This window comes from Pelophylax lessonae (genome assembly GCF_965119305.1).
Source record: "Pelophylax lessonae genome assembly, chromosome: 9".
In the NCBI taxonomy this organism is placed as follows: Eukaryota; Metazoa; Chordata; class Amphibia; order Anura; family Ranidae; genus Pelophylax; species Pelophylax lessonae.
The window spans coordinates 31,137,515-31,163,854 of record NC_138776.1 but is presented as its reverse complement, the minus strand read 5'-3'; the positions used below and the strand labels follow the sequence as shown (position 1 = coordinate 31,163,854).

General features: G+C 45.5%; 1 protein-coding gene across 1 annotated transcript in view; it reads left to right on the top strand.

Moving 5' to 3' along the window:
* Positions 1–8,130: 8,130 nt before the first annotated feature.
* LOC309563277 (ovostatin-like) overlaps positions 8,131–26,340 on the top strand; it is a 119,928-nt gene continuing 101,718 nt past the window's right edge. The window contains exon 1 of the mRNA XM_082267682.1: positions 8,131–8,275. Coding sequence (XP_082123808.1) covers positions 8,157–8,275 — 119 coding nt within the window. The 5' untranslated portion in view covers positions 8,131–8,156. The remainder of the gene's footprint in view (positions 8,276–26,340) is intronic.

Below are 26,340 nucleotides of genomic sequence, written 5' to 3'. Positions count from 1 at the left end.
GTGCCGGTCGGTACCAGAAAGAGTGGGCTTAGAATCTATCTGTGCCAGTCGGTACCAGAAAGAGTGGGCTTAGAATCTATCTGTGCCGGTCGGTACCAGAAAGAGTGGGCTTAGAATCTATCTGTGCCGGTTGGTACCAGAAAGAGTGGGTTTAGAATCTATCTGTGCCCGTCTGTACCAGAAAGAGTGGGCTTAAAATCCATCTGTGCCAGTCGGTACCAGAAAGAGTGGGCTTAGAATCTATCTGTGCCCGTCTGTACCAGAAAGAGCGTGCTTAAAATCCATCTGTGCCGGTCGGTACCAGAAAGAGTGGGCTTAGAATCTATCTGTTCCGGTTGGTACCAGAAAGAGTGGGCTTAGAATCTATCTGTGCCCGTCTGTACCAGAAAGAGTGGGTTTAAAATCCATCTGTGCCAGTCGGTACCAGAAAGAGTGGGCTTAGAATCTATCTGTGCTGGTCGGTACCAGAAAGAGTGGGCTTAGAATCTATCTCTGCCGGTCGGTACCAGAAAGAGTGGACTTAGAATCTATCTGTGCCCGTCAGTACCAGAAAGAGTGGGCTTAGAATCTATCTGTGCCGGTCGGTACCAGAAATAGTAGGCTTAGAATCTATCTGTGCCGGTCGGTACCAGAAAGAGTGGGCTTAGAATCTATCTGTGCCGGTCGGTACCAGAAAGAGTGGGCTTAGAATCTATCTGTGCCCGTCAGTACCAGAAAGAGTGGGCTTAGAATCTATCTGTGCCGGTCGGTACCAGAAAGAGTGGGCTTAGAATCTATCTGTGCCCGTCAGTACCAGAAAGAGTGGGCTTAGAATCTATCTGTGCCCGTCGGTACCAATGTGGTTGGGGGACTCCATTCTATTAGCTGGCTATATACCTGTGACCCCTGTAGGGGTACATCCATTTGATGAGTGCGGTCCAATTGGGGGAGCGCGATTGCACCTGTTTGCATGGAGTGATTTCTACACAATCAAATTATGAATTATATTTTGCACAACTTTTGCACTTTGCACGATTATTGGGACTATTGGACGATATATTTAATTTTTCACAACTTTTAATACCTTTTTTTATTTATTCTCTGATGTTGGATACCATTTTTTATGACTTGTTATATTTTTTAGCACTGCATTTATTGTATTTATTAGGTACTTTATTTACAATTATTTATTGTACCCATTTTGCACCATTGTACTATATATTTTTTGTATGTTCACACTTGAGCACACACAACACTTTCTTTACAGGTTATGTCACTATATCCTATTTTTTATGACATTTTTTCTTTTTGCACATATGACACTTTATTTCTAGGCAGCGCCAGCATGCCTTTCCTTTTTTTGCCTACAACAATAGATCTCCCAGCAGCCAGCAACTATAGACCCCCAGCAACAGTAGATCCCTCCAGCAACACATGACCCCCCGAAAACAACAATAGATTCCCCACCAGCAACAAAAGGCCTCCCCAGCAACATTAATCCCCCCCCCCCCCCCACACACACACACAATAAAAGAAACTGTGTTCCCACTGCAAAAAAGAAGCCCTGCTGGTACTTTTGTCAACAGTTTGCAACTCAGTTGACACCGTCTTCTCTTACTGCCCCCCTCGCTGTTGACATATGCAGTTGTAGTGTTCACTCCCGCAGAAGCCTGCTGTTTAGATCCCTAAGGTATTTTCCGGTAGTAGCTTGCACCCACAGCCAGGCATATAGTCACAGTCACTTCTTTGGCTCAATGAACAGTCTAGGGCAGTGATGGGGGACCTTTGCACCCCAGATGATTTGGAATTACATTTCCCATAATGATCATGCACTCTGCGGTGTAGTTGAGCATCATGGAAAATGTCGTCCCAAAACATCTGGGGGTGCCAAGGTTCGCCATCACTGGTCTAGGGGTATGCTTTTCTAAAGCTTTATTACAGAACATGAAATTGGATAGGAGTTGGGTAACTTTGGGATGCTCTAGCAACTTTAATCAACATCTGGAGGACACTATGCCTCCTCCTTAAAATCTCAGCACAGTCCTTGCTTGCACCAAATATTGGGCTGCGCTATACCAGAACACCATAGATAATGTTTACAAATAATTGTAAATAAAGTACCGTATATACTCGAATATAAGCCGACCCGAATATAAGCCGAGGCACCTAATTATACCACAAAAAACTGGGAAAATGTATTAACTTGAGTATAAGCCTAGGATGGGAAATGCAGCAGCTACTTGACCCAACTGGACCACCATGAGACCCAAAACAGGGGCTGCGGGCATGGTGCAGGGGCTGCAGGGCTGTGGGCATGGCACAGGAGATGGTTCAGGCATGACACAGATATGGTACAGGCATGGCACAGATGGTACAGGTATGGCACAGATATGGCACAGATGTTACAGGCAGAGAAAAAATTTTTTTGGGTGATCTCTGTACATTACAAGGATTATAACAAACTTTGTTGCAGATTCCTACTTTTTGTTATTCTGAAGAAATCATGGTTTGTTCCTCTGAGTGGGTCTAATGGGAGTAGTTTCATAAATATCTATCAGCTGTGGCAGCTGCAGGGCTCTATATGAGGAAAGCTGCTGGGCCTGCATCCCTTTAGACGTGTTCCTATTGGGAGAATCTCACCAAAAATGACATTTTTGGTGCAGGGGATGCCAGAAATCTGACTTGTATCTTAGGCAGACTTCTGGGAAAATTGGTGAGCCAATCACACAAGCAGGAAATGATGTTTCTGGGGGTGTGGTCAGTATACATTCTGTGTACAGAACAGCTCCAGGTCGCCATATTGTATTGCATTTTCAGAAAATAACAACAGCTGCAGATTGAAAAGGAAAGGTCATTTTTGATAACATTCAATTACAATATGATTTGTGACACAATTGTATACGCTATATTGTTTTTTCTTTATTTGCTGATTGTTTTCCCCACGAAAGTAGAGTTACCCTTTAACCACTTCAATACCGGGCACTTTCCCCCCCTTCCTGCCCAGGCCAATTTTCAGCATTTAGCGCTGTTGCATTTTGAATGAGAATTGCGCGGTCATGCAACACTGTATCTAAACCAAATTTATGTAATTTTTTCCCACAAATAGAGCTTTCTTTTGGTGGTATTTGATCACCCCAAGTTTTTTCTTTTTTGCTACACTAATAAAAAAAGACCGAAAAGTTTGAAAAAAAAAAGTTTTTTAGTTTATGTTATAAAATGTTGTAAATAGATAAGTTACTTCCTGCACTGATGATGAGGCACTGATGAGGAGGCACTGATGGGGTGGCACTAATATGCAGCACTGATGGGCACTGATAGGCGGCACTGATATGCAGCACTGATGGGCACTGATATGTGGCACTGATAGGTAGCACTGATATGCAGCATTGGTGAGCACTGATAGGCGGCACTGATGGGCACTGATAGGCGGCACTGATGGGGCACTGATATGTGGCACTGATGGGGCACTGATATGTGGCACTGATAGGTAGCACTGATATGCAGCATTGGTGGGCACTGATAGGCGGCACTGATGGGCACTGATAGGCGGCACTGATGGGCACTGATAGGTGGCGCTGATGGGCACCTATAGGCGGCACTGATGGGCACTGATAGGCAGGAGTGGTGGGCAATAATGGGCACTGGTCAGTGGGACTGATAGATTACAATGATGGGCACTGGTGGGCGCCACTGATAGATGGCAATCATAGACAGCTCTGATGGGGAGGGCACTAAAAGGGTCACTGAGCACTGATTGGCATCCCTGCTGGCCATGGGTGAGCAATCCCTGGTGGCCATGGGTGAGCCTGGTGGCTCTAGTGGCACCCCCCCCAAGGGTCTGCACTGGTAATCAATGCCCTGATTACCAGCACAGACCCCCCCCCCCCCCCCGGCCCCCTATCAGGAGAGCCGCAGATCGGCCCTCCTCTACTCGTGCCTGTCAGGCATGAACTGAGGAAAGCCAATTAACGACACCCCCTATTTACTATGTGACCACCTGTGATTGGACACAGCTGGTCACAAGGCTCTTTACCGAGATCGGAGATGCGGTGAGTCAGACTGACACACCACAGCACCGATGGCCGCTCTGCGCGCCCCTGGTGGATCGTCATATGACGGCCAGTCAGGATAGTGCAACCACTTTGCCGCCATTTATCTGCTATAGGGTGGGGCGGCAAGTGGTTAAGTCATGTTTTGCTTGGGGATGAAATACTTATTTTACTGATATTCTGTCTCTATCATTCAAAACACACCTATGATAACAATTATAGACCTTTCACTTCTTTGTAAGTGGGCAAACTTACAAAATCTGCAGAGGATCAAAACCTTATTTCCCGCAATGTAAATGGGTCGAATTCCAAACAAATTTTCTTTCGCAAATCTGAAAATGCGTCTTGTGATGCGATGGTGCAACCACTGATTTCGAAATTCGACCAAACAAGTCCTTATTTCCACCTCGTGTTTCTACAGAAAATAATTTTTGTGGCCGGGAGTCATCTTTTCTTTTCTGGAATTTTCTTTTCCTTCCGGGAATTTTCTTTTCTTTTTCAATTACTGTATATTTCTCACATGAGTCTCCCATCATTGCTTAGAAAATCGTTTGTTTTCAAAAATTGGGCATTGCTGGGCTCACTAATGGTGAGAAATTCAAACAAACATTTTTACAAAAGATTTTGTAAAGAACATTTTTTTGGTATTTGATCCATGTAGGGCCAGCCATTGGGTTATCCACTGACCAGCCGCCGCCTATGTACGGTGGCAGGTTCCCGCGAATCCTGGGGGCGCGTGTGCGCCCATTCGCTATCGGGGAAGCCCAGGCGTGGGGCCGGCGGCCGCGATTGCCGCCGTGCACCCATGATCGCTCCCCATGGAGAGAGAGAGATCGGTGGATTGCTGTTGTAAACACAGCAGATCATTCCTCTCTCAGGAATCATCACAGGGCTCCTGTGTCCCTCCTATTTAGGAACACAGGTCTCTGTGATGATTCCATAAGCCCACCCCCTCACAGTTAGAAAACACCCCCTAGGTATACATTAAACCCTTTGATTGTCCCTGGGTTAACTCCTTCCCTGCCAGTGCCATTATTACAGTAACAAGGCCTTCTATATAGGATCGCAGGTCTCTATGGTCATTTCAGAAGCCCCCACACAGTTAGAATCACTCCCCTAGGTTCACATTTAACCCCTTGATCACCCACTGTGTTAACCCCTTCCCTGCCAGTGCCATTATTACAGTAACAAGGCCTTGTATATAGGTTCGCAGGTCTCTATGGTCATTTCAGAAGCCCCCCCCCCCCCCCCACAGTTATAATCACTCCCCTAGGTTCACATTTAACCCCTTGATCACCCACTGTGTTAACCCCTTCCCTGCCAGTGTCATTATTACAGTAACAGTGCACATTTTTAGCACTGATTACAGTAGTAATGTCACTGGTCCCCCCAAAAGTGTCAAAAATATCAGTTAGGGGTCCGATCTGTCCACTGCAATGTTGCAAGTCCTACTAAAAATCGCAGTTCGCCACCATCACTAGTAAAAAATAAATAAATAAATAAAAAAGACATAAGCCCCGGTTCACACTGAGGCGACCTGTGAGGCGACCTGGTCGCCTCACAGGTCGCCGCAGGTCGCCTCCCATAGGTAAGCTGCGGACCCGTTCTAATAGGAGCGACACAAGTCGCTCCGACTTAGAAAAAGGGTCCGGAGCTTCTTAGGGGCGACCAGGAGGCGACCGCCATAGACTTCAATGTTATGAAGTCCGTGGCGGCCGCTCCGAGGTCGCGGCGCGCTGCTCGCACCGCGACCTCGGAGGTCGCGGTGCGAAGTAGCGTCGCCCCGATGTGAACGGGGCCTAAAGCTTTCCCCTCGTTTGTAGACACGATAACTTTTGCACCACTTAAACAAAATACACTTATTGGAATTTTTTTTTACCCAAAATATGTAGCAGAATACAAATTTACCTTAAATAAGGAAAAAATTTAATTTTTAAAAAACTTTTTTAATTGGGAATGGTATAGCAGAAAGCAAAAAATATAGTCTTTTTTTTTTTTTCAGAATTGTCGCTTTTTTTTTTGATCGGCTGTGCGGTTTTTACTTTATGCGCTATAAATACCACCAAAAGAAAGCTCTATTTGTGGGGGAAAAAAGACATCAATTTTATTCGGGTACAGTGTCGCACGACCGCGCAATTGTCCGTTAAAGTAACGCAGCGCCGAATGGCAAAAAATGGCCTGGTCACTAGGGGATAAATTCCTCCAGTCCAGAACTGGTTACATTCGGTTGATTTGTTCAATTCAAATTTGGGACTTGTATTCAGAATTCCTTTTATGCCTTTTTCAAATTTTCTTTACCGATTTTTTTTTTTCCATTCAAAATGTTCAAATCGATAAATTTAGAATCGGTTGAATTGAAAATTTTTGATTTTTTTTTTTGCGATTCGAATGCGACAGTGAACAAACAAAAGAAAAACCTTCTACAAATGATTGCAATGACTCTGTAACCGTTTGCCGACCGCCGCACGACGATTTACGTCGGCAGTTAGCCCCTCACAGGCAAAGCGACGTAGGTCTACGTCGCTAGCCTGTGAGGGTCTAGGGAGCGAGCGCGCGCCGCAAGAGGCGCGCTCCTGCGTGGTCACTGACCCCCCTGCGCGTGTGCCCGGTGGACCCGATGTCCGCCGGGCACTCGCGATCTTCCGTTACACCGGAAGAAAGGCAGGCGGCTAATGTAAACAAAGCCGCCTGTCATTCTTCCCTGTGTAAGAATGGAGATCAAACAGTTCTGCTATGTAGGACCGTTGATCTCGGTTCTTACACTAGTAGCCACAGCCAATCACAGTTAGAAACACGCCCCTAGGGACACACTTAACCCCTCCCTCTCCAATAAAGTTAACTCCTTCACTGCCAGTGTCATTTTTACAGTAACAGTGCATATTTATAGCACTGATTACTGTAGAAATGTCACTGGTAACCCCAAAAGTTTCAAAAATCTCAGTCAAGGGTCCGATCTGTACGCCGCAATGTCGCAATCCCGCAAAAAAAAAACCGCAGATCGCCGCCATTACTCGTTAAAAAAAAAAAAACAATAAAAATGACAAAAATCTTTCCCTTTGTTAGTAAACGCAATAACTTTTGCGCAAACCAATCAAAATATGCTTATTGTGATTTTTTTTACCAAACATATGTAGCATGAAACAAATTGGCCTAAAATGTTAAAAAAGTTTGATTTTTACATTTTTTTGGGGGAATTTCATATAAAAAAATTTCATGTGAAATATTGTTATTTTTGGAAAATTGACGCTCTTTTATTGTTTATAGCGCATGATCAAAAAATCGCACAGGTGATCAAATACCACCAAAAGAAAGCTCTGTTTGTGTGAAAAAAAGGACATCAAATTCGTTTAGGTACAGCGTCGCACGACCGCGCAATTGTCCGTTAAAGTCAAGCAAGTGCCGAATCGCAAAATAGGCCCTGGTCAGGAAGGGGGTAAAATCTTCCGGGGCTTAAGTGGTTAAATCACCTTTGGCTTAAAAAAAACATCATTATATCGAAATGGTACTCTAATAACACGCACAGGCTGTGATTGCAGAAATATGTTTACAGTTCAAAGAGAATTCGATGTAAAATTTGATTCAAATTTCAATTTGAATTTCGAAAAATCGGACGAATTTTGTTTTGGTATTCGGAGCATTCGGTAAACTTCGTTTATACTGCAATTCAGGTATGCAGACATATCTGAATCTCTGAATAATGAAACATTTGTCTGAAAGCTGTTTGTCAATCGCCCTTTTGCAAAGGGATCCCCTATGAACTCTTTTCAGAGGGATTGCAAGGGCCAATTTACCAAAAAAAAAAAAAAAAAAGGTATAAATCCTTTGGATACACTAATAGTCAGAATGATATGTACAGATTTCCCAACACATCAAACAGGCCTCTCCGTCATTAAAGGGGTAAACTTGAAATGCCGTACAAACAGATACAGTTCAATTTCCTGACGATGAGTCCCTTTAAATATGGAGCCTAACAAGCGGCTCCGTCCTAAGTGCAGGTCTGGCAGTCAGAGGATCTGGCAGGATTGTGTATTTGTGCACCACTCCCAGATTTCCCTCCTACCTCCTATTAATCACATGAGAAAACAATGCAAATGAGGGCAGACCCAGCCCTGGGTGTCACCCTATATAATGGGATGTCAGTATAGAGCTTGCTATTCTTCTGCTGACACCATGTACTGGAGGGAAAAGTGGATCCTGTGTGCCCTGGTGCTACTGCTGGGCTTCTTAGCTGGAGGAAGAGCAGAGCTGTGAGTTACTTTCTGAAATCCACTACTAGTAGAGGCCTTTTTTTTTTTTTTTACATTTATTTATTTATTTTTTTTACATTTATTTAATTATTTTACATTTATTTATTTTACATTCATTTATTTAGGTTTATTTATTTTGTTTATTTTACATTTATGTATTTATTTTACATTTATTTATTTTACATTTATGTATTTATTTTACATTTATTTATTTAGGTTTATTTTACATTTATTTAGGTTTATTTTACGTTTATTTATTTTACATTTATGTATGTATTTATTTATTTTTATATTTATTTAGGTTTAATTTACATTTATTTTACATTTATGTATTTATTTTACATTTATTTATTTAGGTTTATTTTACATTTTATGTATTTATTTTTACATTTATTTAGGTTTATTTTACGTTTACTTATTTTACATTTATGTATTTATTTTACATTTATTTATTTTACATTTATGTATTTATTTTACATTTATTTATTTAGGTTTATTTTACATTTATTTAGGTTTATTTTACATTTATTTAGGTTTATTTTACATTTATTTAGGTTTATTTTACGTTTATTTATTTTACATTTATGTATTTATTTATTTTTATATTTATTTAGGTTTATTTTACATTTATGTATTTATTTTACATTTATTTATTTAGGTTTATTTTACATTTTATGTATTTATTTATTTTTACATTTATTTAGGTTTATTTTACGTTTACTTATTTTACATTTATGTATTTATTTTTTAAGCCATATTTATAGAGCTGAAAACAACTTTTAGACCCTGTTCAGACTGCGGCGACCCAACTTGGTGGGACGACCTGTGAAGTTGCGGTGCACAGCGTGCACCGTGACCTCGGCGCGACTTGCACGGACTTCATATAATTGAAGTCAATGCAAGTCGCCTCCAGGTCGCCCCAAAGTAGTACAGGACCCTTTTTCTAAGTCGGAGCGACTTGTGTCGCTCCTATTAGAACGGGCCCTGTACTATTCAATGGCGGGCGACCCACCGCGACTTGACCAAGCCGCCTGACAAGTCGCGCTAGTGTGAATGGAGTCTTGGGCATGCTTAAGTTGAAAAACAAAAGGGCCTTGGGCCAATGATCGCTTCCAACTGCCCCTTCAATGGGGGGGGGAATAGGTTGGACCCTCTTTATAACTTCGATTTGCATTTTATAAAAAAAAAAGCACTGTTAGGGGCGCGCGCCATTTAGAATGAATGGCACCCAGATGTGTGCCATGCAATTTGGAAACGGGGACAGAATCATGGTGATTCCACCCAGGATCCCAAATCGCCAAGTGTAAATGGGGCCAAAAAAAAAAAAAAAAATATATATATATTGTAATAGATATCTTGCTATCTCCCCCAAAATATGTACTCCCCTCCCCCCCCCCCCCCCCCAAATACGGGGTGACTTGCCATGCAATTTTTAAACTGTTGACTGGTATTGGTGTGACCCAGGGCTTCTTATGGGTGACCAAACACACCTAGGAACATTGAAGTGAATGGGCCGGCTGTCCTATATGCAACATGTGGGAATTGTGTGAAAACCGTTCACACTAAGTGCTGGCCACACATATGTGATGCGGGAACCTGACTGCGGGTTCCCGAATCGCACTCGACTCGCAGGCAGTTCACACTGCCATATGCAAATCGCTGGGGGTGTTAATACAAAGTTAACGACACCGATCAGTTCGAACGACACCGATTCAGACGAACAGATCAGTTCACATATCCGAATTGACAGTTCGCACTGCGATATGAATCGGATCGCATATGTGTGAACACCCAATGCGATCTGATTCTGATGTGGACCCAAAAAAGGGTCCTGTGCAAGTTGTGTCTGAATGCGATGCAAATTTCAGCCATACAATCTGTATGGCTGAATTTGCAACGCACAGACATCGCATGTAATTTGCAGAGCTGTGCGCTCCGAATCGCATGCAATGTCTGATATCGCCTATGTGAACTGGGACTAAATTGCAAGCAGAAATGAGATGTGAATGGGGCCTTACTCTTCATGTGTTGCATAGATACTGCCCCAGATATAGTTTCACATGATTGATGGCCATAGAGCTAATTTTGTATGGGATAGAATGGAGAAGGATTAGAACCCCTGGCAGGGATTATTGCTCTCTGCTCTTTATCTATCTTGGTGACCGCCATCATTCTGACTGCCATTCCAGAGAGCAAATGGGAATGGAGGCAGAAATCTTCCAATGGGGACACTAATCCTGGGATTTCCTTTACTATAACTAAAGGCAATTTGTTTTGGATGGATTGGAGATGTATTAGAACCCCTGTCAGGTTTTTATTGCTGTCTGTGTCCCCATTAGGGAGATTCACCCGGTTACTTTTTTTTTTTTTTTTTTTCCCTGCTGACCACTGTCCTCAAGAATAAAAGTATAAGAAAAAAACTCTGAATTTCGCATTGCTGCCAGAACCGGAATAGCAGGGGAAATCTTCCAATAGGGAGGCTAGTTCTGGTGACAACCAGGGATTCCCTCACTTTGGAGGGATTTCCTCTCCTGTTCTATTTTGGCTATGGGACAGGAAATGGAAGAGAAATCTGCCCAATGGGACGCAGCTGGCAAAAGAAACTGACAGGGGTTAGACCCAATCATATCCTGGTGTTCACAAACGTCTGACACAGATCAGCCACTTTGCAATTTGCTCCATAGTTATAATGTATAGTGCTGCAGTGACAGTCCAATTATAGAAGAGGAGATTGGAGGGGGAAAGGCTCTGTGCTTGCCGGCAGCAGTCTGCAGGCTCTGTGCTTGCCGGCAGCAGTCTGCAGGCTCTGTGCTTGCCGGCAGCAGTCTGGAGGCTCCGTTTGTCTAGGCAAAGCCACTTGACGCAAAATTGCACAGGACCCTTCTCAGAAACCGACTGCCCGGTCCGGTTCACATGTTATGCGGATCGAGTGCAGGTAAAAAAAAAAATGCATCCTACTCGCGTATACGTGAACCCAGCCTTGGGCCCCGTTCACACTGTGTGTTGCAGGAATTTGCGGTCCTGTTTGTGACTTTATTAGTGTTATTCTCATTAGAAATTAGTGTCACACATAGGGCAGACTGTTTACTTGATTGTCACTCCAAAGAAGCTCGGGGACCAAATATTAGCCAGGAGCAGTTGCACTTTGCAGCGATTTTCTTCCCCCCCCCCCTTTTTTTGTGAACCAAGCCTAAGCCCTTCTTCACAATGGAATGATTTGTCAAGCAATTTGACAGGTCAAATCACATGACAGGTCGCATTATATTGCCGGCAATCGCACCATTCAAATCTGGGCGACGCCAACTTTGCGGTGTCGCACCGATTTGGAAAAAGTGCTTCCTGCACTACTTTTTCTTACTTTCGGGTGAAACTTCTATAGACCTCTGTGCATGAAGCCGCACAGATGTCTTCCAAGTTGCACTGACATGCGGCTTTGGAATCGTGCAATTTCAGATGACGTTGTACGACTTCAAAGCCGTCAATATGAACGAGGACATAAAGCCAGGGGTCTCAAACTGGTGGCCCTCCAGCTGTTGCAGAACTACAATTTCCATAAGGCATTGCAAGGCTAACAGTTACAAGCATGACTCGCAGAGGCATGATGGGACTTGTAGTTCCACAGCAGCTGGAGGTCTGCCAGTTTGAGACCCCTGGCATTAAACTGCAATGCATGACCATTGTCATGTCCGTTCCCATCAAAGCAATGAGTGTCAGTGCTTTTGGCCCCATATACTTCAATAGAAGTACATAGAAAATGTGCTCAATGGACATTCTTCAATTATCATAGCTCTGCCCCCCCCCCCCCCTTCATTTAACAGAATTCCATCCATGTGAGTCGCCATGAAATCACAGAAAAGTAACGCAGGAACCTTTTTCAAAGTCACTGCTCTGCGGGTTCCCCTCCCCCCATTTAACAGAATTCGATGTGAGTCGCCATGAAATCGCAGAAAGTAGAGCAGGAACCTTTTTCGAAGTCACTGCGACAACTTGGAACGGTTCCATTGCGCCAAATATGGGGCGACTTGCCATGTGATTTTTAAACTGTCTAATCGTATTGGTGTGAACCAGGGCTTCTTATGGGCAACAAAACGCCGATAGGATAGACCATTGAAGTGAACGGGCTGTCCTATGTGTAACACGTGGGAATTGCGCGCAAACCGCTCACACTAAATCGTGAGCGGCAATGTGAGGCGTCAATGGGGCGTCAGCCTTCATGTGTAAAAATGGATCTTAAGACTCAGTGCTGCGACTTGGGATCCAATTTGTGAGACCCCCCCCCCCCCCCCAAGTCACGTGACCTGGGAAATCCCATATTAGTCAATGAGTGGTCTTTTTTTAATTAGCACTACTGAAGTCGCTCCGACTTTAGAAAAGATTCCTGCACTACTTAAGGTGGCTTCTATCTGACTTGTGCCCATCGACTTTACTGGAAGTCGCTTCCAAGTCAGATCCTCGTCTATATTCATGGGATTTGGGAGCGGACATTACAGGAAGATTACCCAGGCATTCCTCAAGTCTCATCAGAGTAGTACTTAAGTCACCTGGCAAAGTCACACCATAAGTTGTGCAACTGAACTGAGCCCAAATGTTCCAGCAAACAGGCAAGTGCTTGGAGATGAGAGTAATGCATCCTGGGGTTGATTTACGAAAGGCAAATACACTGTGATTGCTCCTGAGATTAGTAAAAAAGAAGCTCTGCTGACTTCAATCATGTGCAAGCTAAAATGCTGTGGGTTTTTTTTTCTCTCCCTTGCACATGATTGGTTATTAGCAAGATTAAGCCTTTCCTTATTTACTAAGCTCTGGAGCAACTGCACTTTGCAAAGTGCAGTCTGTTGGCCTCTAGGCTCCGTTTACACCTGAGCGATCCGGATCACGGGCAGAATCGCTGTAATCCTGCCTGCGATGCTATTACTAATTAATGGCACCCCAATCGCGGCAAATTGTGACGCTCAAAAAGGAGCAGGAGCCTCTTTAGAGCGACAGCGTCGTGCGTTGATTTGCCACAATTGCAGCACGCTTTTGGGGTGCCATTAAGTAGTAGCATCGCACAAGTGCCCCGCGATTTCGTATGGTGGGCAGAATCGCGGTGATTCCACCCATGATCGGGATCGCACAGGTGTGATTGGAGCCTTAGTAAATCAACCCCCTGTGTATCAAAGCCAATGGTCTCCTTGCTAGCTGAGTTGTTGGATGGCTGAGGGAGGGATGACCTCTGACCTCAGCTAGCCCTACATGGCACATAGAAAGATGGGACAAAGTATTAAATGTACGTTGTCCTCTGGGGAACAGAATGTGGTAATAAAAGTGAGACTTCTTGAAGAGATGTTGAATGTCTACCTCTCTGAATTACAGAGGGAAGTGCTGCTTAAGAGTTCTCACCATTGATTTGTGCTGTGTTATAAATGGTTAAAATCGGCATCAATTACGTTAAATACTTTACAATAGGTTTTTCTATTAAGACGTTGACCAATCTCTAGTTGTTTAATCTCTCTTCCCGTCCCAGGGATTAGCTGCTGTTGTAGTTTCTGGGAATGCTAGATGGGGCTTTAGTGAGATTTTAAAGCTCTACAAATACTGCCACATTGTTCTCTGCTGGCATGTTGTCAAATGAGTTTCTTCTGGCACCAGGATCTTGGCAGTGGACTTCTAGGTTTCCTATGGAGAGGCTACCGGTGAAGAATCAGGTGTGAAATTATTATAGCAGTGGTCTCCAAACTAGAGGTCACACCTCTGGCCCTTTATCTGGCCCTTCAGGCACTATTTCACCAACTGACCCCATTGATGGGGCATAATTCCCCCTACTGATCCCGTCAACGGGGCCACTATATTTCCCACTGATCCCGTCAACGGGGCCACTATATTTCCCACTGATCCCGTCAACGGGCTACTCTTGCCACGGTTTCTCCTATTTATAACCAATGATGGAGCACTTACATTTTTCTAATCCCACTGGCCACAGTACAGCGCCCTGAAGGATCATAAACTGGCCCTTTGCTTAGGTTTGAAGACCCCCCCCCCCTGCATTATAGGTCTGAATGTGGGTAAGAGCTTTAGGAAGATGTTGGGTTAGTGGTTCCCCACACTTAACCACTGAAAGCCAAACTGAATTATTTAAGCCCATCTTTTAGTGCTGCACCCAACAATGCTTGCTACAGGGGGATCATTGGTTAGGGTGAACCTCCATCCACATGAATGGGCCTATAACGAGACACTGGGGTGGTGTTATAATGTCGAAGACAAATTTTCATAGTTAAGGAAATTTTAAGGAACAGTCTTAATGACTAACGGCTAACTTTCAGAAGCCTCGGAAATATAGGGCTTGGAGAGGAAAAATCTTTAACTTTTTGGGCAAAAGTGTAAAGGCTGGCCCACCCCCACCCACAATTGCTTATTAGATAATGGGACTGTTCCTCAATGGAGGGTTATCATTTTGCATCTCTCTCGCTCTCTCTCTATGGAAAGCATTGCTTAAAAGACAAGTATGGGTTTTTTTTTTTTTTTTTTTTTCAGAATCCTACTTGCCTAGGTGGATGCTGCATCTGTACCCCACCAGCTCTAAGACTCAGAACTTAGCGATCAAACCTTGCTGATCGCTCAGGTTTCAGGGCTCACTGTTGGTCACTGCTGTCTTGCCCAAGACCAGAACCTCCCCCCAGTGGTGCAGAGCCACAGCTACACTGAGAAGACAAAGGATGGATGAAGCTGGATGGCCATAGAGGGATGCTGATCTGTTGCCTAAAGCGGAGTTCCAGCCGTTTTTGTGTTAAGTCTGCTACAAAAAGTGTAGCTGCTGACGTGGGACACACCCGCTTGTCCCGCGATCCAGTGATGCGGGAGCTTTGGTTTTAAGACTAGGATGCCATTAAAGTTCATGTGCGTGTAAAGGCAGGTGTCCTAATATTTTTGGTAATATAGTGTAGGTCTGGCTGTCCTATCTTTTTAACAGATAATATTTGGACACATTTGCCAACCTTGCAATGTAGCGTACTACAACCGTAGAGATAAAGAACTATTACAAGTGTGGTGGTTGACACCTGCAGCAGATTGCATGGGACGATTCTGCTTTGCAGTGCAACACAGCGAATCTTCTGCGTTTCCCTGAATCGCATCAGTGCTAACCAGGGCTGACAGTGACCGTCCTGGATATAGTAGCACACACAAGTGCGCACTGTTTAGTTCTTATAATTGATTTAATAAAACCGGAGAGTGCAAAATCTGGTGCAGCTGTGCATGGAAGCCAATCGGCTTCTAACTTCAGTTTGTTCAATTGAGCTTTGACAAAAAAAAAAACCTGGAAGCTGATTGGTTTCTATTTACAGCTGCACCAGATTTTGTACTCTCCAGTTCTAAGTCCCTTTATCTCGGGGTAGGAAACCATGCTTGAGAATTTTTACCATACAATGGGTGTAGGGGGAACCCCAAAAACTCATGGGTTTCAGTAACCTTTTGACTGTTGAAGCCTGATTGAAAAATTTATATTTTATGAACATGTAGGTAGACAGACATGTTTGGAGAGCAATTCAGTCACATTACATTCTGTTGGTTTGAAAACAATTGCTCTATCTGCCTAAGGACTTGCAGTGGTACAGTGGACCTATAGTAATATTAAAATTTATACATTCTGACGTGGGTGGCACCTAGCTAACTACATTATTATTTATTTATTTTTGAAGTCCCATTTGAGTCTTTGGTGACATTCTTTGATATGCGGATGGTCATTCACATAGACTTGTCACTTCCACGGCTCGTTAGCGGAACAGTTCTTCAAAGGTGGATATGGCAGTCTAACAGGAGGTGTAAAGGGCTTTTGAACACAACAGCTGTTATACAATATGACTTCACACATCATATACATCCAATATCCTCTTAATCTGATATCTTAATCCTAAATAAAATTGCTGTTCCCTTTTCTCCTTCATGGGTGTTGGCATGAAGAGAAGCAGCTGTAAAGAAGTCTTGCCAAAACAAATATGAATGTCATGTATTGGTAATAAGTGGTTGGTGTGTATGGAGATGTAGCTACATGCTGCATATAAAAAAGGAATGGGACAACTAGAAAGAGAGGTGTTGCCCCAAAAAAAGCGCCATTGGTAAGAGTAACAGGGGTATAGCGAACAATGGGTCTACAAAAAAACCAGCGAAACCAGTTTATAAATGAAAAAAGTCGAATTTTATTGAATTAACAGAACAAAATATACGGTTTCATGGTGAATTAAACATATAACCTTCCACCTCACCACTAAAATAGACCACGTGATGGTTAAAAACAAAACAAACACAAATAATGTAGGTAAACTGCAGACACCTGAAGAGCAATCCAAATAGTCACATATAGTAATACATCACAGGTAACATGACATAAATGGGCAGTGAAAGACCAAATGGACCCAAATGTGGGTAAGGATTCAGCCGAATGCAGCCTCCCAGTGTCAATCCAAAATTGAAGGGTCAACACCCGGGTGAGTTGCAGTCATCTGAAAAGCAACCCAAAGGATCACAAATAATGTGACCTAACTTACGGTTCAAAATCAAAAAGAACCCACAAAGGGGCAGAGGCTTGGCTGAAGGCAGCCATCATGTGTCAAGCAAAAATTGGTGCTCGACCCATGGGTAGCTACGAACATACTGGGCCAGGAGCAAAACCTAACCTATAGAGATAGACGGCACTGACGGAATGGAAAAAGCAACGAGTAAAAAATTAAATTGGCAAAAATAATAAAGCGCCACTTTACATGCAGCATGTGCACTTTGTGGTTAGCTTTATGAAGGATGTTGATTTGTGGTATACATATTGTTGGTATGAGTGTTGTGATCAAAGTCAGTACAATGGTGATCACAGCAGATATCGGCTGATTCCATATACAGGTGGATCTGAAAGCGGTTGTGACCCTTTCGCTTGCCTTTTTATCCAGCCCTTGGGGCACTATTCCTCATACGAAGAACTATTCTAGCAACCAACAGCAACAATACAACAAGAGGGCACTGTTCCTGCCACTGACGCCAACAATAGTGGGGGGTGGTTATGAACTGCTTCTCCCATTGACGCAGAAAATGGGGGGGGGGGGGGGGGGGGATGGTACGGGGGCATTGTTCCTTCTACGGATCCCGACAATGTGGGGGGGTATGGGGGCACTGTTCCCACTGATCCCAACGATGGGGTGGGGGGTACGGGGGCACTGTTCCTCCTACGGATCCCGACTATGTGGGGGGGAGGGTACGGGGGCACTGTTCCTTCTACGGATCCCGACGATGTGGGGGGGGAGGGAGTACGGGGGCACTGTTCCTTCTACGGATCCCGACTATGTGGGGGGGAGGGTACGGGGGCACTGTTCCTTCTACGGATCCCGACGATGTGGGGAGGGGGTACAGGGGCACTGTTCCTCCTACGGATCCCGACTATGGGGGGTACGAGGGCACTGTTCCTCCCACTGATCCCGACGATGGGGTGGGGGGGATACGAGGGCACTGTTCCTCCCACTGATCCTGACGATGTGGGGGGGGGGGTACGGGGGGCACTGTTCCTCCTACGGATCCCGACGATGTGGGGGGGGGGGGGTACGGGGGCAATGTTCCCACTGATCCCAACGATGGGGTACGGGGGCACTGTTCCTCCCACTGATCCCGACGATGGGGTGGGGGGATACGGGGCACTGTTCCTCCAACGAATCCTGACAATGTTGGGGGGGGGGGGTGGTACGGGGGCACTGTTCCTCCCAAGGATCCCGACAATGGGGTGGGGGGGTATGGGGGCACTGTTCCTCCCACTGATGATGGGGGGGGGGGGGGGCACTGTTCCTCTCACTGATGCCGACAGCATCGTAAGGGGTTCTTCACTGTCAGAGCAGTAAGGATGTGGAATTCTCTTCCACAAGCAGTCGTATCAGCAGGGAGCATTGATAGTTTCAAAAAAACTATTAGATGGGCACCTTAGAGACCACAATGTACAGTTACACACACACACACACACACACACACACCATAGGTTAAACTGGATGGACTGATGTGTTTTTTTTTTTTTTTTTTTCTCAACCTCACAAACTATGTAACTATGACAATGAGGGAGGGTGTATCACTGTACCGACCACTGAAGCAAAGTAAAAATATCACTCCCACTGTCAGATTCCTAACTGTGCCCCTCCCCTTTTAGTGTCAGCGTGACCTTATCCCTGCAATAAACCATTGCACCCAGGGCAGCTGTCCCTCTTGCCCACCCCTTGTCCCGGCCCTGGGCTCATTCACAGCAGTGGTTGTGTGCTTAAATCATCCCACCCCCCCTGCTGGTGTGTAAGGTATGGATGCAACACATTGCAGTGTTACTTGCAGAATTGTGAGCTCTTAACATTCACCATGTCCAAGAAGCAGGAAGCTGTCAGCAGGCTCAGAGCTGTCACTATCCAAACCCCCCCTTGTGTGGGTGGGATAAAGAGTGCCTGCGGATCGGAGCAGTAGTAGGATTCTCTGCCTCAGGGGTTCTCTTAACCCATTGAAGAGCGCTGAAACTGCAGGGCTACTCCTGGTATGAGGTAAAGGGGAGGCAGAGGAGCTGGGCCAGCACAGACAATAATTTAAACCTTCCAGAAGCTATGATGTGGCAGAAAGGAGGGGCTGTGCCATGAACTAACTTTTTCTTGCAGCAAATGATAAACTGCGCTGCTCCAAGCAACCATGTCAATCCTCCTGGTGACTCCAACTAAAAAACTATAAGGTGCAAGCATCCGAGGGGGCCCGTCTAGCCCAATATTGCTAAATATACAATGATAATTTGGACTGCACACTTGCAGTCAGCCAAAGTGAGGACCGGGTGTATACATGGTGACCATATCCCCCCCTTAATCTCCTCTTAAGAGAGAATAAATTCAGTTCCTCTAATCTTTCCTCATAGCTGAGCTCCTCCATGCCTCTATCAGTTTGGTTGCCCTTCTCTGCACTTTCTCCAGTCCCCGATATCCTTTTTGAGAACTGGTGCCCAAAACTGAACTGTATATTCCAGATGAGGTCTTGCTAATGAATTGTAGAGGGGCAAAATATCGCTCTCTCTGGAGTCCATGCCTCTGTTAATACAAGAAAGGACTTTGCTTGCTTTGGAAACCGCAGCTTGGCATTGCATGCTATTATTAAGCTAATGATCTACCAGAACACCCAGATCCTTCTCCGCTATGGATTCCGCCAGTCTTCTCCTCCCCCTAGTATGTATGATGGATGCATGTTCTTAGCCCCCAACTGCAAAACTTTACACAGGGCTTTTTCCCTCAGAATAGATGCAGGAACTCCCCCCCCCCCCCCCCCCTTGTCCCCACCCCTTACCCTCCTCTGAGCACCAGCGCTTGGTTTCAACCCCCTACCCACGTACTAGTGCTAAATAATGTGTATGGGATTTGTTCTTGTCTAATAACAAGAAAAGCAGTAAAATGGATCCCCAGGAGCCAGCAACAATAGAACCCACCCCAACAACACTAGATCCCACCCCAGCAACAATTCCCCCAAAGAACAATAGACCCCCCCCCCCCCCCACACACACACACACACACACCGCAACAATGGAGCACCCAGAACAAAATACTGCCCCAACAAGAAAATATTCACCCCAGCCACAGTAACAGATCTCCAGCAGCCAGCATTAATAGACCTCTCCAACAGTAGATCCCTACCAGCATCACACAATAACAGATCCCCACACCCCTTGCCATTACATTACATGTAGTGCTGGAGGTGCCGGAACGGCGTTCCTGCTGAAAAAAAAAAGGCCTGACTTTTTACATTTATCAACATTAAACCTCATTTGCCACATAGTTGCCCAATGAAACAGTGCATTGAGGTTGGCTTGTAAGTTGGAGATCTCCTGTAAGGAAGCTGTACTTAACAGCTTATTGCGGTCACGGACTCCCTTGAAGGACTGTGGGTAGCCACTGGTGGGGGTGGGGGGGGAGGGGTGGCAGCCAGCCAATCACCATCAGCAATCATGATCTTGTAATGACTATTTGCTGACAGAATGTTTTTATATGTATGCTGGCCAGCAAGAGGTTAAAATTAGATTTTTGGCATGAATGCAACTTCCTGAAAGAAAATCAGTTAGTTTGATAGATTTCTATCCTGCTCTTGCTTATATATTTTATATTTTCTAGTCACTATGGTCAAAAAATGAACGTAGCTTTGACACCGCTAACAATTAGAAAATCGATCAAATGTTCTTAAAATGAAAAACTTTCAACTGAAATTCTATGGTCCACTTTTAGTGCAGTAGCCGGCGTAACCAATCAGACTTGTGATTTAAATCTTGTGACATCATTGAGGTCACCTGCATGTAAAATTTTAAAGAGTTAATGACCGTTTAGTAAAGCTGGATACACACTATACAACTTTTGCTGGTAGATTTCCTTAAGGCCCCTTTCACACAGGCGATCCGATCAGCCTGTCAGTTTTTCAGGCGGACCGGATCGGATGCTCCATGCATCCCTATGGGGTGGGGGATGTCAGCGGCGACATCTCCCTGACACCCGCTGCTATCCGATCCGGTCTGTGAAATCTGGATGGATGGAAACCCTATTTTCCTTCCGTCTGGCGGATCGGAGGAGAACGGACAGGCGGTCCGTTATCATCCGCTTTCCCCCCCATAGAGGAGAGCGGGGATCTGACAGCTCCATCTCTGCACACAGAGCGGGGACGGAGCTGTCCGCCTGCTCAGCGGGGATTGATTCCCCCGCTGAGCAGAACGGACTGCATAGACGGAACGGACCCGTGTGAAAGGGCCTTGGAATTACCTTCAACTATGTAGTGCAAGGGCCTGCCTGATTGCTTAAAAATTGAAAGTGTTTAGGTTTGACCTCATATTATATGGTTTTGGTAAATCTAAAGGAAAAAATCTAAAGACAATTGTATAGTGTGTGTGGCCCATAAGCCTTCCATGGTAGGACTGTGGATCCTGGCATGTCTCAGTATATCTCTACAACTGTCACGTCTATAGTATAATGCGTCTATCCATGCCTGGCAATGTCTACAGAAATTGATGACTCTTGGCATGCATGGTGTGCACTGAGTGATGAATCCGCTCTGTCGGTGTATTACACTAATCCTGCGGCTCTTGCTAATTCTGTTCCTGTTATTGTCAGTCCCGGCCCAAGCTGTTGGCGTTTTTCCTCCCAAAATCCTCCCCACCCAGGCTTCCTGTTTTGCAGGTCTAGCTTCTTGTGACTGATAGGACATTTCAACCCAACATCCCCAACATCCATCTCTATGCCTTTTTAAAAAAAAAAAAAAAAAAACTCAAATATGCTGTGTCTCAGTTTTTGAGACCGGATACTACAAGTGTAGATATTTGCTGACTTGCATCATACACTTCTCTACTGTACATGCTGTACATCATTCCCTCTGCATTCCTCCTCTTTACATACTATCAGCCACCATACAATCCTTTCCTTACCGAATTACCCTGCCATAACCTTCACGCTCCTCTCCTGTATGTGCTGCCCCATGTTGCATCCCCCACACTCTCGTCTCCTCTACATGTTGCCTCTCTCACACACACTCGTCTCCTCTACATGCTGGCCCATGTTGCATCACACACACACTCTCGTCTCCTCTACATGCTGGCCCATGTTGCAACACACACACACACTCATCTCCTCTACATGCTGCCCCATGTTGCAACACACACACACACTCGTCTCCTCTACATGCTGCCCCATGTTGCATCTCATACACACTCGTCTCCTCTACATGCTGCCCCATGTTGCATCTCACACACGTCTCCTCGACATGCTGCCCCATGTTGCATCACACACACACTCGTCTCCTCGACATGCTGCCCCATGTTGCATCACACACACACTCGTCTCCTCGACATGCTGCCCCATGTTGCATCACACACACACTCGTCTCCTCGACATGCTGCCCCATGTTGCATCACACACACACTCGTCTCCTCGACATGCTGCCCCATGTTGCATCACACACACACTCGTCTCCTCGACATGCTGCCCCATGTTGCATCACACACACACTCGTCTCCTCGACATGCTGCCCCATGTTGCATCACACACACACTCGTCTCCTCGACATGCTGCCCCATGTTGCATCACACACACACTCGTCTCCTCGACATGCTGCCCCATGTTGCATCACACACACACTCGTCTCCTCGACATGCTGCCCCATGTTGCATCACACACACACTCGTCTCCTCGACATGCTGCCCCATGTTGCATTCCCTCACACACACACACACACACACTTGTCTCCTCTACACGCTGTCCCATGTTGCATTCCTCACTCCTCACTTGTACATGCTGCCCCATGTCACATCCCCCCTCACTCCTCTCCTGTAGACGCTGCCCCATGTTGCATCCCCCACACATTCCCCTCTCTTAAAAAAATTGCCTACTGTCCTATGCTCCACTCTTTTCCTCCTGGTATATATGCTGTCCACTGGAATGCCCTCTGCATTCCTGTCCTATCCATTCTGCCCATTGCCATAAAGGCCCCTTTCACACGGTCCGCATGGGGAAACGGATGAGAGCAGACTGCCTGTCCGCTGTCATCCGATCCGATCCCCAGGATGGATGGAAAATAGGGTTTCCATCCATCCGGATTTCACGGACAGGATCGGATGCGGGTGTCAGCGGACATGTCACCGCTGACATCCACTGCTCCATAGGGCTGAATGGGGCATCCGATCAGATCCGCCTAAAAAAACTGACAGGCGGATCTGATCGGAACGCCCGTGTGAAAGAGCCCAAAATCCTCTCCTGTACATGCTGACCACTGTCCTAGCCTGTTTACTTCTCTTCTAAACGTCCTGTCTTCCTTCACACTTCTGTCCTGCACATACTGTCTGCAGACATACCCTCTTGCAGACAGGTGTAGTTCAGCCTCCCTGCACAGGTGGCACTGTTACAGCAGCTGCTATGCAGAGAGGATGGGGGAGAAGAGGAACACTTGTTCCTCTGGGGTCTCCGTAGGGATTGTCAGGGGAGCAGCCATCCAATTGGACACTGCTGTGCTGGTGGCCATTTTTAGTGAGGGCAGTGCTAATAAATATCACTATAGCTGGCGTGCATTTTGCGACATGGCTAGGTTAGGGACAGGAACCCACTGGTAAGGGGACAGTGTCTAGCGTAGAGAGGTTCCGGTGGACAAGTGGCAATACGGCAGTAGCTCTCAAACTCTTCATTGCCTCTGAACCTGCAGAAATAGTCTCTGTCCCAACATTAGAGTCCTTATACATTGTGCTGTGCCAAATGATCCCAGTCTTCAACTTTGTTCAGTACAGTCTGCAGACGCATTGCTCTAATCTGCTGATCATTCAAGGGTTTACACTTTTCTTGCAAGATGTCTGTCAGAAGATCCAAAACCACACTTAACAGTAGATAGATTGGATGTATAACAGCTGTTGTATTCAAAAGCCATTTACACCTCCAGCTGTTAGGTTGCTATCCTGGCTTTTGAAGACCTGTTCCTCCAAGGAGCCAAACTACTGGAAGTGACGTTCTTTGTGAACAACTATTCCGCATTTCAATCAAGATGTGACTTAAAAAACTTTAGGTGCCACCCACTTCAGAATGTATACATTGTATTCGGTGTCCTAGCCAGATAGAGCAAGTGTTTGCAAACCAACAGAAAGTAATGTGACTGAATTGCTCTCCAAACATGTTTGTCTACCTACATGTTTGTAAAATTAAATAATTTTCAATCTGGCTTCAACAGTCAAAATGTTACTAAAACCATGAGTTTTGGGGTTTTGCCTACATCATCAAAGTCCCATTGACACCCCTTAGGCCATGTTCCCCCTTTACATCGAAATCCCTAATGGATCCCCCCCTTTTTACATCAGGGTCCCAGGCACCCATTAGATCATGGTCCCAATCGGCGTAACTCCTTACACCAGTGTTCTCCTTACATCCAGGGCCCATTCAGATGTAAAATATACATGAAGGTACTCTGATGGGGATGTAGAGTCCCCCTCTTGGGTCAGAGACCTAATCATGGTTCCCATCAGATCAGGGCACCCATTGGAATCTCCCTTACAGAATCTGGGTGTGGGTTGTTGGGAAAAGGTGGTTGAAGCAGAGACCATAGGCAGCTTATACTGAACTTTACTGAGAAGTTCATTTTTAGGAACATGTTACGTGGTTCCACCTGATTTTTTAGGATGGAACATGTAACCTGTTCCCAATGCTGCAGGTGCCACCTGCTGCACCCCCCCCCCATTCCTTGTGGCAACAGTATGGGGAGAAGTTTCCCGTACTAGCTGCTGCTATTTGAAAGCAGCAGTGCTCCGCCCACATGGCCGTGTCATTCAGACACAGGTCCATGTATCAGAATGCACTACATACCCTGACATCCTTAGCGGCTGTTGGCTTGTAGTTCTCAATGGAACTACCCCGGCGTTGTGGAACTCTATTGTAGTTCATTGAGTGTTCCTGCCAAGGGGAGCATCAACTTCCCCGTTTGGGTAAGCCAATACACAGACAATATGCAGGAGACCTGCATGGCATCCTCGATCTGCTGATCGCTGGCGCAATGCTTTCCATGCTCCTGCAACAGGAAATAATAAATGCACATGTTCTTTACTTGTGCATTTATTCATAATCCATTGTGTGTGTGTGTGTGTGTGTGTGTGTGTGAATTTTTAAAGTAAAGACACAGGTTATTTCTGACAGGGGTTCTAATCCTTTTCTATCCAAAGCTAGAGGAAGAAATTTCGCCTTTTATAGTAGCTGAACTTTAATACTCAGTTTGTGCACACTGAGGATATACCATTGCTCCTGGCTGCAGACCAGATACAGTTTTATAGTGGGCCAGATGGGCCATTAGTTGGATCCCTGCTCTAGAAGAACCTCTTCCAGCTGGATGTAGCCTTGCACACTACTGACACTCCAGCCTGGTGATCTCCCAGGGCATTGCCATGTACCTTGTCCACCACCATCAACCTCCCAGCTCATCAGCCAGCTGCTCCACAACCTCACCAGGGACATTGTCTGTCTGTTTTTGGTACAGAACACCTTTAGTCAAATCAGACTGCGTGAACACCTTTCCAACCTGAGACCGTAACTCTTCAATGCATGTATAGTCACTGTCATTTTTGAGGGAACCCTCTAATTCACTGGGGCAGTACAACAGTTCTGAGAAACCTCCTGGCACTCTGGGCCCCCTGGCGGTTTCCAGAGACAACTGTTTTTGTTGAACTGGCCAAGATTTGATCCACTTTAGTCTTTACCAGGTTGCTTCCGGCTTTTTTTTTTTTTTTTTTTACTAGGTAGTGGAGAGAAGTGAATGGACGTTCTCTGGTCTACCTCCCCTCTACCTGGCAGCACCCACCATGCCAGTTGCAGGCCCACAGTTGGGGAGCATGGAGTCTGGGAAACATGTTGGGTATGCGGAGTGAATGTCTTGGGGGTTTTGGCAGCACCCACCATGCCAGTTGCAGGTCCACAGAGATGGGAGCATGAAGTCTGGGAAACATGTCGGGTATGCGGAGTGAATGTCTTGGGGGGTTTTCGACGCAGCAACCGTTTCAGTTGCTTGGTAACACAAATTGCATCTCAACCAATCACATGGCAGCAACTCCATGTATTTGGGCATCTAGGTGTGGTAAAGACTACTTGCTGCAATTTAAACTGAGCATCAGAATGAGGTAGAAAGGGGATTTAAGTGACTTTGACTGTCTATGCAGATAATGGGTGCCTGTAGATGAGAAAAACAAATGGTGTGTCTCTGATTAAAGTTGAATAATGCCCTTGCTATAGGTGTAGGCCCTTTATGTACCTCATGAAGCCTGACTGGAATATTCCAGAGTGTTGCTAGGACGTTGCTATGAGCCCTAGTCATTACTGCTCACCAACTCCATTACAGGAGTGAGTCAAATGCTGAACTCATTGCTACTGCATCAGGGGAGAGCGCATGTGTGGGGGTTTGAATCGGAGAAAGAAAGCTCACTCCCGCAATGGTGGAGGTGAGCAATAAGAACAGGGCCTCATTTAGCAACGTCCAGTCAGGCTTCATGAGGTATGTAAATACCCTACCCCGATAACTTACCTCTATGGAACCTGACTGGAATATAAGGTGGG